Below are 14,207 nucleotides of genomic sequence, written 5' to 3'. Positions count from 1 at the left end.
GTTGTATTTTCTAAGATAAATACTTCGTTGGATTTTATCTTCTATAGATAACTTTAATGATGCAATCTCCTTAAATTATTGTGTGTGTATGTTACAATATATTTTATGAGATCATGTTCAACTGGCTATCAGTCAAGCATGAAAAGGTTTAACTCAACTACGAATGCTTGTCAGGGTTGTTTGGGAAGTATAAGGAAGTTGCAGATGAATAGCCAGGCTTGAAATTCTATTCTGCCCAACGGTGATGGAATTCCTAGTGCTAAGTTGTTCATTTTCACTTGTCTGGTTGCGAGAGCCCACTTTGTGTCGTGGTTCTGCCCAATGGAAGGGCCACAATGACACGACGGGTGTCTCTACAAGATCATATAAGGATATTTTGAGTGATCTTGTAAAGATCTAATAAATCCTGGAATAATAGGTGTTAAAAGTAGTGAGCTTATTAGGAAATTTAGGTCCATAACATTGAACCCTAAAATGTGTCTATTTTGGATACCTAATTGTAAGACAGTGGTTGAAGAAAACTTTAGTGAGTGATATAACGGATCGATAAAGCTCCAAGCTATATGGATAGACTGCACATTACTAAAAGACAAGCCCACTGAATTCACATATGAAGAAAAGTTGTAAATAGTGGGAGTGCACTAATTGTATTAGTTTAAGAACTCCATCTTGACTGCAATCCAAGCTATTTATTCTGACTCGGAATGCAAAGGATGTTATGAATGCAGGCGATGAACTTTTCAGATGATCGTTCAGGACACTCATGAGTACCCACAGGATGTGATTGGATAACTCTAAGGTGAATTGACCAAAGAGGTCTATATGAGCATATTTTGAAGTCTTAGAATTAGCACTCTTAATAATGCTCAGTCAGAGGTCATTTCAAAGGCAACATATCAAGTCTGGTAGATATAATGACCTAGCAAGGTCAATTGATAAGATACCGAGATTTAGTATTTAGTGTCGCATTGTCGTAGATGGATGGCACATTAAGTATCTATACCTTGAGTTTGTGATGGCTGTAAAAATGTGATAGGACCCTATTTTTCCAAGTACTCCAAGAAATAAATTGATGGATAGATTCGAATCTTACTATTCATATTTAAATTTCACTTGAGGATTCTTATGAGTAGATTCTATGTAGAGGAAAATTGTATAAATACATTAGGGAATGAGAATAAATTATAGATTGAGGCCATTATTATTTTCTGTTAATTTCTGAATATGAGTTTCATTAATTTCAAAAACTTTATTTCAGGAAACTTGGTTCTTTCAGCTATGAATAACAGTTCGGAAGCATGGCAGGTTCTTTCTAATCTTTTATTCTCATTCAGTATGTAAGTGATTCTTTTTCAAGACAATCCATGAAGATTTGGATTGATTTCTTCTTATGACCAGACTCGAATTACCTTGCATGAGAATGAGACAGTCAGTAATGCTGAAAATAAGCAAATCAAGTGGATAAGAGCTTATTAAATCAGTGGCTCAAACATTAGGCCACATATCTATTACACTTGAGACCCTTTTAGTCTCAGTATGAAACCGGTATTAGGGTATTTGCACATATGATTTATTGGCCGAGGCAGTCTACAATTCCCAAATAAGGAAAATTGGACCCTAAATAAGGAGTTGATATTTAAGTGGTTATCTTAAAAGGTTTAAGGGGTTTTGGTTTTCTTGTCCTACAGATAGTACTTATATCTTAAAGATTAGATACGCCGAGCTTAGAATAATGACGACCTTAGTGGAAATGCCATAATCCCATCTTTTTCATCCAGCCATAATGGATGATCATTCGGCTCAGTGGCTTGACGCCATGAAAGAAGAGCTGCTCTCGATAAAAGGAACCAAATTTGGAAACTCAGCGTGTTGCCAAATGGAGTCAAGACAGTTGGTTATAGGTGGATCTTTAAGATCAATGTTTGACTCCAAGCATGACATTGAGATGCATAAAGAGTGATTGCAAAAGGCTGTACTCAGAAGAGAGGGATACAATATAAGGAGACTTTCTCTCTAGTTTTAAGGAAAGACTCTATGTATAGTCATGGCTTTTGTGGCTCCTTTTTTGTTCTAGATTAACGAGATGTCTCGGTAGTGGTACTTAAAGTTTTGCATATTAATCATAAGATTTGGGTTCAATAAAAATATCATGGATAAATGGATATATCTTAGGGATAGTGGGAGTGCAACCATGATTTTGATATTTGTGAGTTGACGGTATACTACTCTCTATTAGTATTATTGTGTCCATGTTGAATTGAGACCAAGCAAGCGCAGGCTCCTAGCTTAAGTAATTCTTCTGCCCAAAGGTGATGAATTACTCTAGTGTCATGTTGACTATGTCTTGGAAGGAATCTTGGTATAAAAAATTTATGTGGAACATTCTGTATGACAAAAATCTATGTTCACCTAGTTAGGACTTAAGGATTACTGAGAATACCTCTGAAAGCCTATAATGATAAAGGTTCATAAATTATCAACATGGATAAGTGATCCAATAGTGGTTCCTCTTGTGGTTAGGGATGATATATTCAGTCAAGTTTGTATGTCCCAGGATCGGACAGAGCAGATAAAGAGAATCCCCTATAGTTTTGCATTTGAAAATCTCATAAATGTTTGAGTTTGCACCTGTTTAGGCATAACCTATGTGGTGGGCCAGCTTAGAAAGTACCAATGTGATCTTATGAATGGATCATTGGAAAACTACCAAGAAGGTTTTGTAAGGGGCTGAAGGCTCTCACGTATAGTAGATCAGATGAACCTATGGAAATTGGTTGATCTGATTCCGACTTTGTAATTATCGGACACCTAGAGTTCTGCTTAAGGATATTTTGGTAGAAATATCTTGAATCGTGGAAGAACATAAGATATACACCATTAGTTGCTTCCACGTTGAGTTTGGAATTCATGGTGTATTACAAGGCCCTAAGCTATACCTTGAAGTTGCGAAATTTTGTCTCAGGCTGTTACCTTGTTGATAATCAACAAGTTACTGAGAATGTATTATGATAATTCCGTTGCAGTTTTACTTTTCCAAGAACGACAAATAAAGTAAGGAGTCAATGTGTTGACATATTGTTGTGAGGAATATAACTAAGCTCTAATCTGAGTGAGAACAAAGAAGAACTATTTGTATCGGAGCCTTGCCAGAAAAAGTGTTGGAAGAATGATGAAGAAGAGTCAGGGTTCGAAATTCCAAAATAATACAACAAGGAATAAATGGAACAAAGAGATGAAGGTAATAGCAATGGAGGAATGACCGCATCTCAGATGTTCTAGCCGGAATTTCACCGGATCCGGCCGGAGAAGACGAGGTTTAGATCGGAGAAGACAAGTTGTTGCCGGAAAAGAAAGGTAGAGATTTAAGGTTTGGATCAAAGTTCTAGGGTTTGGCAAGTAAAAAAAATAAAGTAGATCCAAAGCTTGTGAAGAAGAGGAAGAACCGCTCAAATATCTTGCCAGATTCCGGTGAAAACGACCGGAGAAGATGATCGAAGTACGAAAAAGAAGAAGAATAGGGTTTCAAAACCTCTCGTTCTCTCTCTCTCTCTCTCTCTCTCTCTCTCTCTCTGGAAATTCTTGGGCGGAAAATGAGATATCTCCCAAAAAATGAGTTTTCACGATTTTTACACACAACTTGGGATGTTGATATTGGCACTACTGATTTTGATGGGTGCACGGATGAGCAATTTTTGATAGGCACGAACGGATCGTGTCCTATTCGAAAACTGGGTCTGCACTGTTCAGGATAATTCACTCCCTTCTACATTTACACTACATACATTGCCCGGCTCGTTCGCTAGGCAAACGTAATCGGATTTTGACGAAATTTTGCAGGGACCTTAGTGGGACCCTAAGCTGCCCTAGGTGAAATTTGGAGCCATAAATCTCTGATTTGGTGCGGTTTTACTCAAACACAAGGATAAAGGAACTTTAGTGGGACCCCCTTTTGCTCTACAAATGCCCCTCTTTAGCAGAGTGTGCTCGTCACACGAATGGCAAAGCTGGCAAGACAACAAATTTTGGCCGACCTGAAAATGAAACAGATCAAATTCTGATTTTTGGTTTTGAAAATGATATCCACAAGATAAAATGGTGAAATAGCCTTTCACCGGACTCTAACTCTGCAAACGTTGGTCAGATAGCCTCTCTCCAATTCTGACCTAGCAACCATGACACATGACCGAGATGGCATCTCTTGCAAAATATCAAAGGATTGATTTGGCTGTGAATGATCTTAGAAATTTGAAGAGAAAATGGGTTTGGATGCCGTGTAGAAACAAACTTGAATGCAGTGTGGAAATAGACTTCGATGCTATGTGAAAACGGACTTAGATGCCATGTGAAAACGGACTTAGATGCCGTGTGAAAACAGATTTGAATGCCGTGTGGAAACGGACTTAGATGCCGTGTGAAAACGGACTTGAATACCGTGTGAAAGCGGACTTAAATCCCGTGTGAAAACGGACTTAGATGCCGTGTGGAAACGGACTTAGATGTCGCGGAAGGCAAGGTGAGGAGGGATGCTGTAGAAAGCAAATACTGGATGATTAGGAAAATTGGATTGGATTCGAAATTAGATAAGGATTTTGACTGACTCAACTGGGGATTGACTGATCATCTCTTGCAGAGAGAAATAAAATATAAAAAAAGTATGTGTTCTCTGCTGAGAACAAAACTTGAATGACTTGATAGGGTTTTAGGTATTGGCTTCCTTCCCTTTTTAAAAATATAACTGCATTCTACTGATGTGAAGATTATTTTGAAAACTGATTTGAGGAAGACTAATTTTCAAAAGCATTGACTTTGCTGAAAAGAATTTGACTGGAGAGTTGGATTCAAAGAATGTACTCAAACTCCTCTTATCTTCATTTGTTGAGAATAGCCATCTCAATTGCCATTGTTAGCTTGACATCTTTTATGACCTGATAACTCAGGTCATAAAAGATGCCCCTACTATAATTTTTACTTCCATGACAGATTCATAAGAGAGCAAAAAGTAACAGGGAACAACAGAAGGCTTTCATTTCATGCATGTTTGAAGTTACAAAGCTTTCCACATGTACAACAGAATGAATCTGACTGTTTGCTTTCTTTCATTTCTGCTAACCACTGCCGTTTCAAACGGATTTAAGAGCCTGCCAGATGGGCTTGAGGGCCTACCACCTTCTGAACTTTGTTCTGCTTTGTATCACCTTTTAAGAGACAACTTCATCATTTTTCACTTTTGTTTTCTTGCTTCTTGTTACGCAAACTTTGGGAAGGATACTGACCACACAGGATTCCCCACACTGAACTCTGAAACTTGACCTTGACTCGATAGAGAAAGGACTTTGACTATCAACAAACTAGGACTCCGACGGATACAATGACTTAAACTCGAAGAAAGACTGAATCTGCTTCTTAGCCTGATGAGTGTTTTAGGATGGTACAGTCTACCACTCTTAGAATCTTTTGAAAACCGTATTTAAAAGAGTTTCATTCATCTTTTTAGGATTTCCGTCATGGTTATTATCCTTTTGGATTGCTTAGTCTCAACCTCCTTAGCCTAGAGAAGTTTTAAAGAAGTTTTGCTGGCTCTTACTCAAACTTTGGAGTAATGCCACTACAAAAATGAAAGTCCAGCTAACTTCCAGAGGTTTTGTCCTTTTAAAAGTCACTGCCATGACCAAATCGCCTTTTTCAGGTTTTCGATTCGGCGGACCGCATGTCTTATGTTTTGCCTGGACTGTCTGCCCTTGCAGGTTTTCCATCCAGCATGCTCATCACTCTGATTTTTGCCTAAGCCGCCCTTTCGGATTTTCAACTTAGCGGCTAAATGACCCTAACTTTTGCCTAGACCGCCCTTTCGGGTTTTCAGTCTAGCGGGTCTAAGACTCCATCATTTTTCCTTTCTTTTTGTTTCTCTACAAACCTGAGCCTAAATACACCAGAAGGACTTTTAGGTAGGCTTGGGTTCAAACAGGTTTTGACTTTGGTAAGTTTTCTTACATTTTGACCGAATCTGGCACTGCAGACTGCCTACGTATCTCTAAAGAGAATGGGAATCAGGTCCGCGTAGTTCGCCCATTGGAATTTTAAGGTTTGTTTTTGTTTGGTTTCACTCTTCTTCTTCTTTTTGAAAGGTTGCGAAGAATGTGACCGAACCCGAATTGATGAGGCTGCCTACGTACCCTGTTGAAAGAGATCAGGTCAGAACGTAGTTCAGGTCTCTTATCTTTTGTGACGAAAGTCATAAAAGATGCCCCTAGTTTGTGTGTGACAAAGAAAGTTTTTTTTTTCGGCTCAAAGAATTGACAAACGTTTTTGACATTTGGGTTGTTGGCTTTTAGGTTTTAATCGATCAAGGACAGCCTCCAAGTGTATCTAGGCATAGTATTTTTTTAACCGGTCTAGGTTTGTAGGTTCATTTAATTTTTCACCATTTTCGACGATGAGTCTTACGGCTTTTCCAGGCAGGACTTCATCAACTATATATGGACCTGACCAATTCAGCCTGAACTTCCCTCTGGGATCGAACACCAGTGCCCGATAAGATTTTAGGATGAGATCTCCTAGTTTCAGGTCTCGGACCTTGACTTTCTTGTTGAATGCCCTTTCGACTCTTCTCTGATACCCTTGGATATGATATAAGGCTCTTAGCCTCTTTTCGTCAATCATCTGTAACTCATCATGTCTGGCTTTGGCCCACTCAGATTCTGGCAGATTCCCCTCCATCATGACTCTTAACGAAGTGATTCTCAGCTCAACAAGGAGGACTGCTTCCATTCCATACACCAGAGAGTACGGAGTTACACCTATAGAGGACATGATCGATGTCCATAAGCCCACAAGGCATAAGGGAGTTTATTCGCCCAGTCCTTATAAGTCTCTGTCATCTTGCTAATAATAATCTTGATGTTCTTATTCGCTGCCTCTACAGCACCATCGGTTTGAGGTCTATAAGGAGATGACTTGTGATGCTTTATCTTGAACTCCTTGCACAGATGCACTACCTCTTTCTTGAAATGAGACCCATTATCAGAAATCAGCTCATGAGGTACTCTGTCTCTACAGATAATATTTGTACGGACGAACTTCGCAACTGTATGCGAAGTTATGGAAGCATATGAAGGTGTCTCTATCCACTTCGTGAAATAGTCGATAGCTACCAAAATGTACTCATGCCCATGTGAGGACCTTGGATAGATTTTTCTAATAATATCTATTCCCCATACTGAGAACGGCCATGGAGAAGTTAAAGAGTGTAACTCTGACGGAGGCACATAAATAAGATTCGCATAGACTTGGCACTTGTGACATTTCTTCACGAATACGAAGCAATCTGCTTCCATTGTGGGCCAATAGAAACCAAGTCTAAGGATCTTTCTTGCTAACATCTTCCCATTCATGTGAGGGCCACAAACAGCTTCATGTGTTTGCTCTATGAGTTTTGCAGCTTGATCATCATCAACACACAGAAGTTGTATCCTGTCAAATGACCTCCTGTACAACTCTTCACCACAGATGATGAAGTTGGCAGCTAATCTCTGAAGAGTTTTCTTCTCTTTGCTCGAAGCTTCTAGAGGATGTCCCTTACCAGCAATAATGTTCTTCATATCCGTGTACCACAGCTTTCCATCTGAACATCTAACAGATATCTCAATGGCATTCACATGCGCTGAAGCCAATTGTAACCCCACAGCTAAAGGCTAGACCTCCATTATTGCAGAAATGTCTAACATTGAAGCCAGAGTAGCTAATGCATCAGCAAAATGATTTATGGTCCTTGACAGATGAGTGAAAGTGATACTCCTGAACTTCTTGACCAGAGATTCTAAATATGTGTTATATGGGATCAACCTCGTCTCTCTTGTTCTCCATCGCCTATTAATTTGGCAGATGATCAAGATTGAATCTCCAAACACATCTATATCTTGGACTCGAAGAGCCAAAGCTGCTTCAAGTCCTGCGATGCATGCTTCGTACTCCGCCATGTTATTTGTGCACTCGAACTGTAACTTTATGGATATCAGAATGTACTCTTTCTTGGGAGATACAAGCACTGTCCCTACTCCCTGTCCCTGATTGTTTACAGCTCCATCAAAGTACATTAGCCACTTGGTACTTGGAGTCTCTTCTTCAAGCTCCATGATCTCCTCATCATGAAATTCAGCCTTTAGAAAAGCATTTTCCTCAACAGGAGCATCAGCTAATTGCTCAGCTATAACTCGCCCTTTAACAGATTTCTGAGTGACGTAAGTGATATCAAACTTTGATAACAATAATAACCACCTTGCGGTCCTTCCAGTAAGAGCGGGTTCTTGAATAAGTACTTCAATGGATCCATCCATGAGAGCAAAAGTACTTTATTTGACAACAAATAATGTCTAAGCCTCTAGGTTGTCCAAACTAATGCTAGACATGTGTTTTCCAAGATTGTGTACTTCATCTTGTATTCCAGCATTTTCTTACTGATATAATAAATGGGCTTTCCTTCTTAGACTCAAGATCCTACTGAGCAAGCATACAACCCATAACTGTATTCGTGATGGATAAGTACAACAGCAATGGTTGGCCCAGAATAACTGGTGAAAGAACAAGATGCAAAGATAAACACTGTTTAACTTTCTCAAACGTCTCTTGACATTTGTCATTCCATTTTTTTGGAGAATTCTTCTTCAAAAGCTTAAAGATAGGTCACATGTCATAGTCAAATGAGATATGAACCTCCTCAAATACTGTACTTTTCCAAGAAAATCTCAAATTTGCTTTTCTGTTTTTGGTGGCTCCATCTCTTAGATTGCTTTGATCATTTGAGGATCTACTTCAATTTCTCTTTCACTAACCATGAATCCTAAGAGTTTTCCTGATGTGACTCCAAATACACACTTACTCTGATTCAGGCGGAGCTGGTACTTTTTGATTCGCTCGAAGAACTTTCTCAAGGCAACTGTATGCTCTGGTCGAGTCTTTTCTTTAACAATCATATCATCTACATAGACTTCGACCTCTTTATGAATCAAGTCATGAAGAAGAGTTGTTGCAGCCCTCTAATAAGTAGCACCAGCATTCTTAAGGCCAAACGGCATAACTCTGTAACAATATGTGCCCCATTGAGTTATAAATGTTGTCTTCATCATATCTTCAGGTGCCATCTTGATTTGATTGTAACCTGAAAACCCATCCATGAAGGATAACAGAGCATGACCAGCAGTATTGTCTACCAAGATATCAATGTTCGGAAGATGAAAGTCGTCTTTTGGATTCACTTTGTTTAAGTCTATGAAATCGACGCACATCCTGACCTTACCATCCTTTTTAGGCCCCGGTACAATGTTTGCAAGCCATTCGGGATATTCCACCACTGGGATGAACTTTACTTCCAAAAGTTTTTTTACTTCCTCATAGACTTTCAACTCCCATTTTGTCTTGAGTTTGCAAAGTTTTTGCTTCTTAGGCTTAACTCCAGGGATTAGAGGTAATCTGTGCTGTACAATATCCTCACTCAATCCTGGCATGTCATCGTAAGACCATGCAAAAACTTCCCTAAACTCTTTAACCAAGATTTCCTCACACTCCTTAGGAGATAAAGTTTTGCCAATCCGTATCTCCCGAATTAAGGATTCATCACCAATATTTACAGTTTCAATTTTCTCTTCAAGTGGTTTAGCTCAACGACTCTCCTCCTGTTGGATCATATGTTTGATTTCAAAAGGAGTTTCGTCGGCATCCTCATCTGAGGGGGAGTTTTGATTGTCGTTATTAATTTTTTGATTTGGTTTAGAAACAGAATCAGAAATGGAAGTAAAGACAGGAATGTACACGAAAGAGTCCTTTATTTCATTAGTAGAATCAATTATTACTTCAGATAACTCATCCACATCAGGTGTTACAATGGACTTCGAAGCAGAATTGCTTACAACATCATTGGAAACATCAATAGACTCACTACTGCTATTTATAGACTCGATGAAAACATTGACATCGACAGACTCAATATGACTACGTATAGATGAAAAGTCAAACTCATCAGATAACATCTCGCCAGACTCTGCATCACGTAGAGAAAACTCGTCATTGACTCCGAACACCGACTTGACCTCTATAGTACCTGCATCAAAAGAAAAGTTAGAAATGACATAGTTTGGGTCAAACTCAGAAACTGACACACGTTTTGAAACGATTGACTCTTTTGGGGAAACCTGACTGTACTGGAGGACTACCTGGGGAACATCCTGTGAGGTCCAGTCATCAAGTGGTCCCTCAGCTGGTGTAATGCGGTCTCTTGGGTTTTCAAAGTATGTTTTTCCTTCAATCATTGCGATGACTGGTGACTCAATCTGAAATAGAGAGTCCATGAGCTGTGGCTCAAGATTCTCAACCCAATCTGTGTCTGGTTCCTCTGTCTCTGTAAATTGATCAGTAAAAAAGTCCTCTGGCAACACGTCGGCGAAGAAGATTTCGAGACTCGGCAGTTTTGTTCCAGTTTCATCATACCATGGCTCAGGGAAACCGTAATACGGGCAATCAGCTCCCTCTTTTCTGAATCGGCAATTCATAACCAAGATGTACGATCCCATTGGAAATTCTAAGCCCCAGCGGTGGCATTCGGCCCACTTCAACATGTAGGCTTTCATTTCCTGCACCTCCTTGCGAGTTGGCTTGTATCCCAACCCAAACAATCCATCAACTGCTTTCATCTCTAGCCACTCAGTTGGGCCTTGTAGATTTCTTCCCAGACCGGCCCCTGGGACATAACCATACCGGAGCCTCATCTTAACCACTTGAACATTTGTGCTAGACAAAAACAGAATGTCTTCACTCATAACTTCTTCCATGATGATAGTTGAAATCTCCAATGAAAACCCTGTCAGACTAACATCTCTTGTGTTTTCAGTAACTAGCTCCTGAGATATCTGTCCAATTTCTGGTTCTGGATCTCCCCTGACTGTGATCACCCGGTTGTTTCGAATGAATTTCAGTTTCTGGTGAAGTGTGGAAGGAATAACTCCAACTTTATGAAGCCATGGTCGACCAAGGCGAAGAAAGAAAGAGGTTTTAATGTCCAAAACCTGGAACTCTACTTCGAAAATCTCACCTCCAATTTTAATTTCTGCGGCTATTGTCCCGATGACATCTCTCCATGTTCCATCATATGCCAATATCCCCTGTTCTGATGGGATAAAATCATCTGGTCTAAACCCTAAGGGGTTGGCAGTGCTCAAAGGACACACATTCAGAGCTGACCCATTATCTACCAAAACTTCTGGCACTTTCTTTTTGTTACAAAGAATGGTAATACGAACGGGTTTTGTATGATTCTGGCCCTCTGGAAGCAAGTCATCATCAGTGAAGGATAAATCTCTGGAAGCTCTTGCCATGGCCACTAAACTGACCAACTCATCTAGAGTGATTCTCAACTGACACTTGGGATGCATTTAACTCACGAAGCACAACTTGTCTGTGTTTTGGTGACGCCATTAATAAACCCCAAATGGAAACATTAGCTTGTGTCTTTTTCAACTGCTTCAGCAAGTTATCTTCTTCTTCTTCAACATTCTGTTTCTGTCTCTGATTTTCTGCAGCTCTTTTAACTTTGGTAGGATTTTCAACTCTTAGCTCTACCGGTTTAAAGACACGTCCCCCACGTGTAACATGGTGGAGCTCATCACATTGGTCATTCAAAAGTAATAAATCTTCGTCCTCTAGCCTCAAAACATAAGGGACCTTCTTTTCCACCTCTTCTTCATATTTGAGGACATAGGAACACTCAGAGGATTCTGTTAATCCTTCATCTCGAGCAGACAGTACATAAGGTTTCTTATTTCTGATCTCTTCATCTCCTTCTTCCCATCTCAGAACATACGGTTTTTCAGAAATGACAGCACAGATATGGGAATGATCTAAAGCGACTTCCTCTGTGAAGATTGCATAAAAATTTGATGGAGGAGCTGCATGTGTCGGCAAGGGGTTCGTAGTTACATTCGGCAGTTCAATTATAAGTTCCCCTTTGTCGATCATGTTCTATATCTGGTGTTTCAGGGCTAAACATCTATCTGTGATATGGCCAGTCCTGCGGTGATAGTCACAAAATTGATCATCTCTCCAGTATCTTGGCAATGAATTGGGTAGAGCCTTAATGTCAGGTAATTTGATCTTCTTATCCCTTAACAATTTCTTTAATGCTACTGAAAGATAATATGGCAAATGATCGAAATGTCTTGGTTCCTTCCTCTCTAAGCGACCTTCACTAAAGTTTGTCATCCTTGCTGGCTGGGCAGTATTTACGTTCTCAACCTCTTTGGCGAGTGCATCCTCTATCTGGGTTCTAGTCTTGATGAGGTAATTAAAATCATTGTAGTATTGAATGGCCATGTGATGATAGTTGTAGACACCCCATTTTGACCATACCCTAAAACCTTTGTGATTGAGTAAAACCCTATCAAACCAATGCTTTAGGACCCCAAATTTAGCCCCAAGGTAGGTTAGGGTCCCAGCTAGGTCCCCATAAAATTTCGTCAAAATCCGAGTGCGTTTGCCTATCAAACAAGCCGGGACAGTGAGCGCAGTGTAAGCAGATAGGGGGGTGAAAGATCCCGAGAGGTGTAAATCTGAAATCAAATAGGACACGATGGTCGGTGCATTTATCAAATTTCCGCGCGCCTTATCAAATGGGGTGCCAATATCTCTCCCTTCTTTATTCTATAAAGATCGGGAAAAACCCATTTTTACGGAGGAGGGTTTTCATTTTTGTCAAAAACAGATCTGAGAAAGAGAGAGAAAGAGAAAGAGAAAAATCTTGTCAAACCCTAACTCCCATCTTCTTCTTCTCCGATCACCTTGCAGAAGGTCCGACCAATTTCCAGCAAAAAAATTTTCTCCGATCATCTTCCCTATTAGATCCGATGGAAATCCGATCATCTTCGTCTTCTTTTTCTCAATCCAAACCCTCAAATCACAGATCCAAGCTACCAAACCCACTTTCATTACATTTAAAGAAGTAGAGAGTAGAAGAGAAGAGAATATGTTAGCTTCCCCCGGCAAGCTTCTCAGATTCCGGCAACATTCCCTCTTCCTTCTCCGGCTACATCATCAGAGCTCCGGCCAACTAATTCATTCTGATCTCATCATTTCTTAACTTCTTTCGTTGATTGAATGTTTAGATTTCTTTAAACCCTATTATAGCTATAGAAACCCTAAAATCTTTAGTTTCTTCTTCTCCGATTACTCTCCGGCCGTGCTCCGGCTATAAAAAATCAAAATCCTTCCTTTGATAAGCCTGAATATTTCGATTGAAGCTTGCAGCTAAGAGATTCTCGGTAGAAGCTGCAGATTTTGCTTTGAAATCAACTGACAAATTTCGGATTTAAGCAAGAATGGTTCAGATATGAGTATTCTCAGCTTTATACAGAGCCTTCTTGATCATTTGTGCCACTGATTATTACTCGGGTAATATCCTCTGGCATTCTAATAACTGGTTTGAGATTTATATACTTTGGTTACATTTAAAAAAAAATGATATTCAACTTTGAGATTGAGATTTTAGATTGGATTCTATTACAGAGGTTTTCAATTCTGTGTTCATTTTGAATCATTTTTTTTTCTTAAAAATTGAAAGACATGAGTAATATAATTTCAAGAAGATTTTAAGTAAAATAGCATGCTGATGATAAATGCTTTTATTTATAACCTTGCTGATTTCTGTTGGAATCCATTCCATTTTCTTTATCTTTACAGCTCAGAAGTATCAATTTCTATTTATATCCCAATGTTTTGCTCTATTCTGAATGTTGATTTCTGTGTTTCTTTTTATTTTGTCATGTATTTGAATGCTTGGATGTGGGACCTTTCACCCTCTTGTAAATTTATGTTTCTTATCTTCTTTTCATCTTGGATTTTCTTTCTCTGTCTTTATTTAGAAAATTAAAAGAGAAGGGTGTTAAGAGTTTAAATTTTCATAAAGGTTTTGGTAAATCATCCATGAGATTGAATCAGAATAAATTTATTCAGATTTTTCTTGATCCCAGAGTGCTGTATGGAGTTAAATGGTTGTTACAAGTAAAATATTATTGAGCTATTCAAATATCCCATCCTAAAGTGTTTAACATAAGCTCAGTTTCTCTGAACTGATCAGACATTGCTCACAAGTGAAGGTTCAATGTTGTTCGATTTTGTGTCATAATCCTATCTTCATTTAGCCCGTTTGTTTCAAAATTAGTGATCAA

At 39.2% G+C, this 14,207-nt stretch overlaps 2 protein-coding genes across 2 annotated transcripts; both read right to left on the bottom strand.

Moving 5' to 3' along the window:
- Window positions 1-2,427: 2,427 nt before the first annotated feature.
- Window positions 2,428-8,333, bottom strand: LOC143855469 (uncharacterized). Its single transcript, XM_077365585.1, has 3 exons — window positions 7,809-8,333; window positions 7,580-7,691; window positions 2,428-2,450 (listed from the first exon to the last, which is right to left on the bottom strand). The coding sequence occupies exons 1-3, from the start codon at window positions 8,331-8,333 to the stop codon at window positions 2,428-2,430; spliced, it is 660 nt and encodes a 219-aa protein (XP_077221700.1).
- A 699-nt stretch (window positions 8,334-9,032) lies between these two features.
- LOC143855468 (uncharacterized) lies at window positions 9,033-11,363 on the bottom strand. Its single transcript, XM_077365584.1, has 2 exons — window positions 9,771-11,363; window positions 9,033-9,560 (listed from the first exon to the last, which is right to left on the bottom strand). The coding sequence occupies exons 1-2, from the start codon at window positions 11,361-11,363 to the stop codon at window positions 9,033-9,035; spliced, it is 2,121 nt and encodes a 706-aa protein (XP_077221699.1).
- Between the last annotated feature and the right edge of the window lie 2,844 nt (window positions 11,364-14,207).

Source organism: Tasmannia lanceolata, unplaced genomic scaffold (assembly GCF_043159265.1).
Source record: "Tasmannia lanceolata isolate RefF3 unplaced genomic scaffold, GAP_Taslan_0.1 ptg000021l, whole genome shotgun sequence".
In the NCBI taxonomy this organism is placed as follows: Eukaryota; Viridiplantae; Streptophyta; class Magnoliopsida; order Canellales; family Winteraceae; genus Tasmannia; species Tasmannia lanceolata.
This window is presented reverse-complemented; position numbering and strand designations above follow the sequence as displayed.

Excerpts from the sequence above, each read along its gene's own strand:
- LOC143855469 (XM_077365585.1), bottom strand. The coding sequence starts at position 8,333 with ATGGATGGATCCATTGAAGTACTTATTCAAGAACCCGCTCTTACTGGA. Across the intron at positions 7,692-7,808 it reads ACACATATTTAGAATCTCTG|CCTTTAGCTGTGGGGTTACA; the intron begins GTCAAGAAGTTC and ends ATGGAGGTCTAG. Across the intron at positions 2,451-7,579 it reads TATGAAGAACATTATTGCTG|GCTTTCAGAGGTATTCTCAG; the intron begins GTAAGGGACATC and ends TTATCATTATAG.
- LOC143855468 (XM_077365584.1), bottom strand. The coding sequence starts at position 11,363 with ATGGCAAGAGCTTCCAGAGATTTATCCTTCACTGATGATGACTTGCTT. Across the intron at positions 9,561-9,770 it reads TTACTTCCATTTCTGATTCT|GAGTGTGAGGAAATCTTGGT; the intron begins GTTTCTAAACCA and ends TTATCTCCTAAG.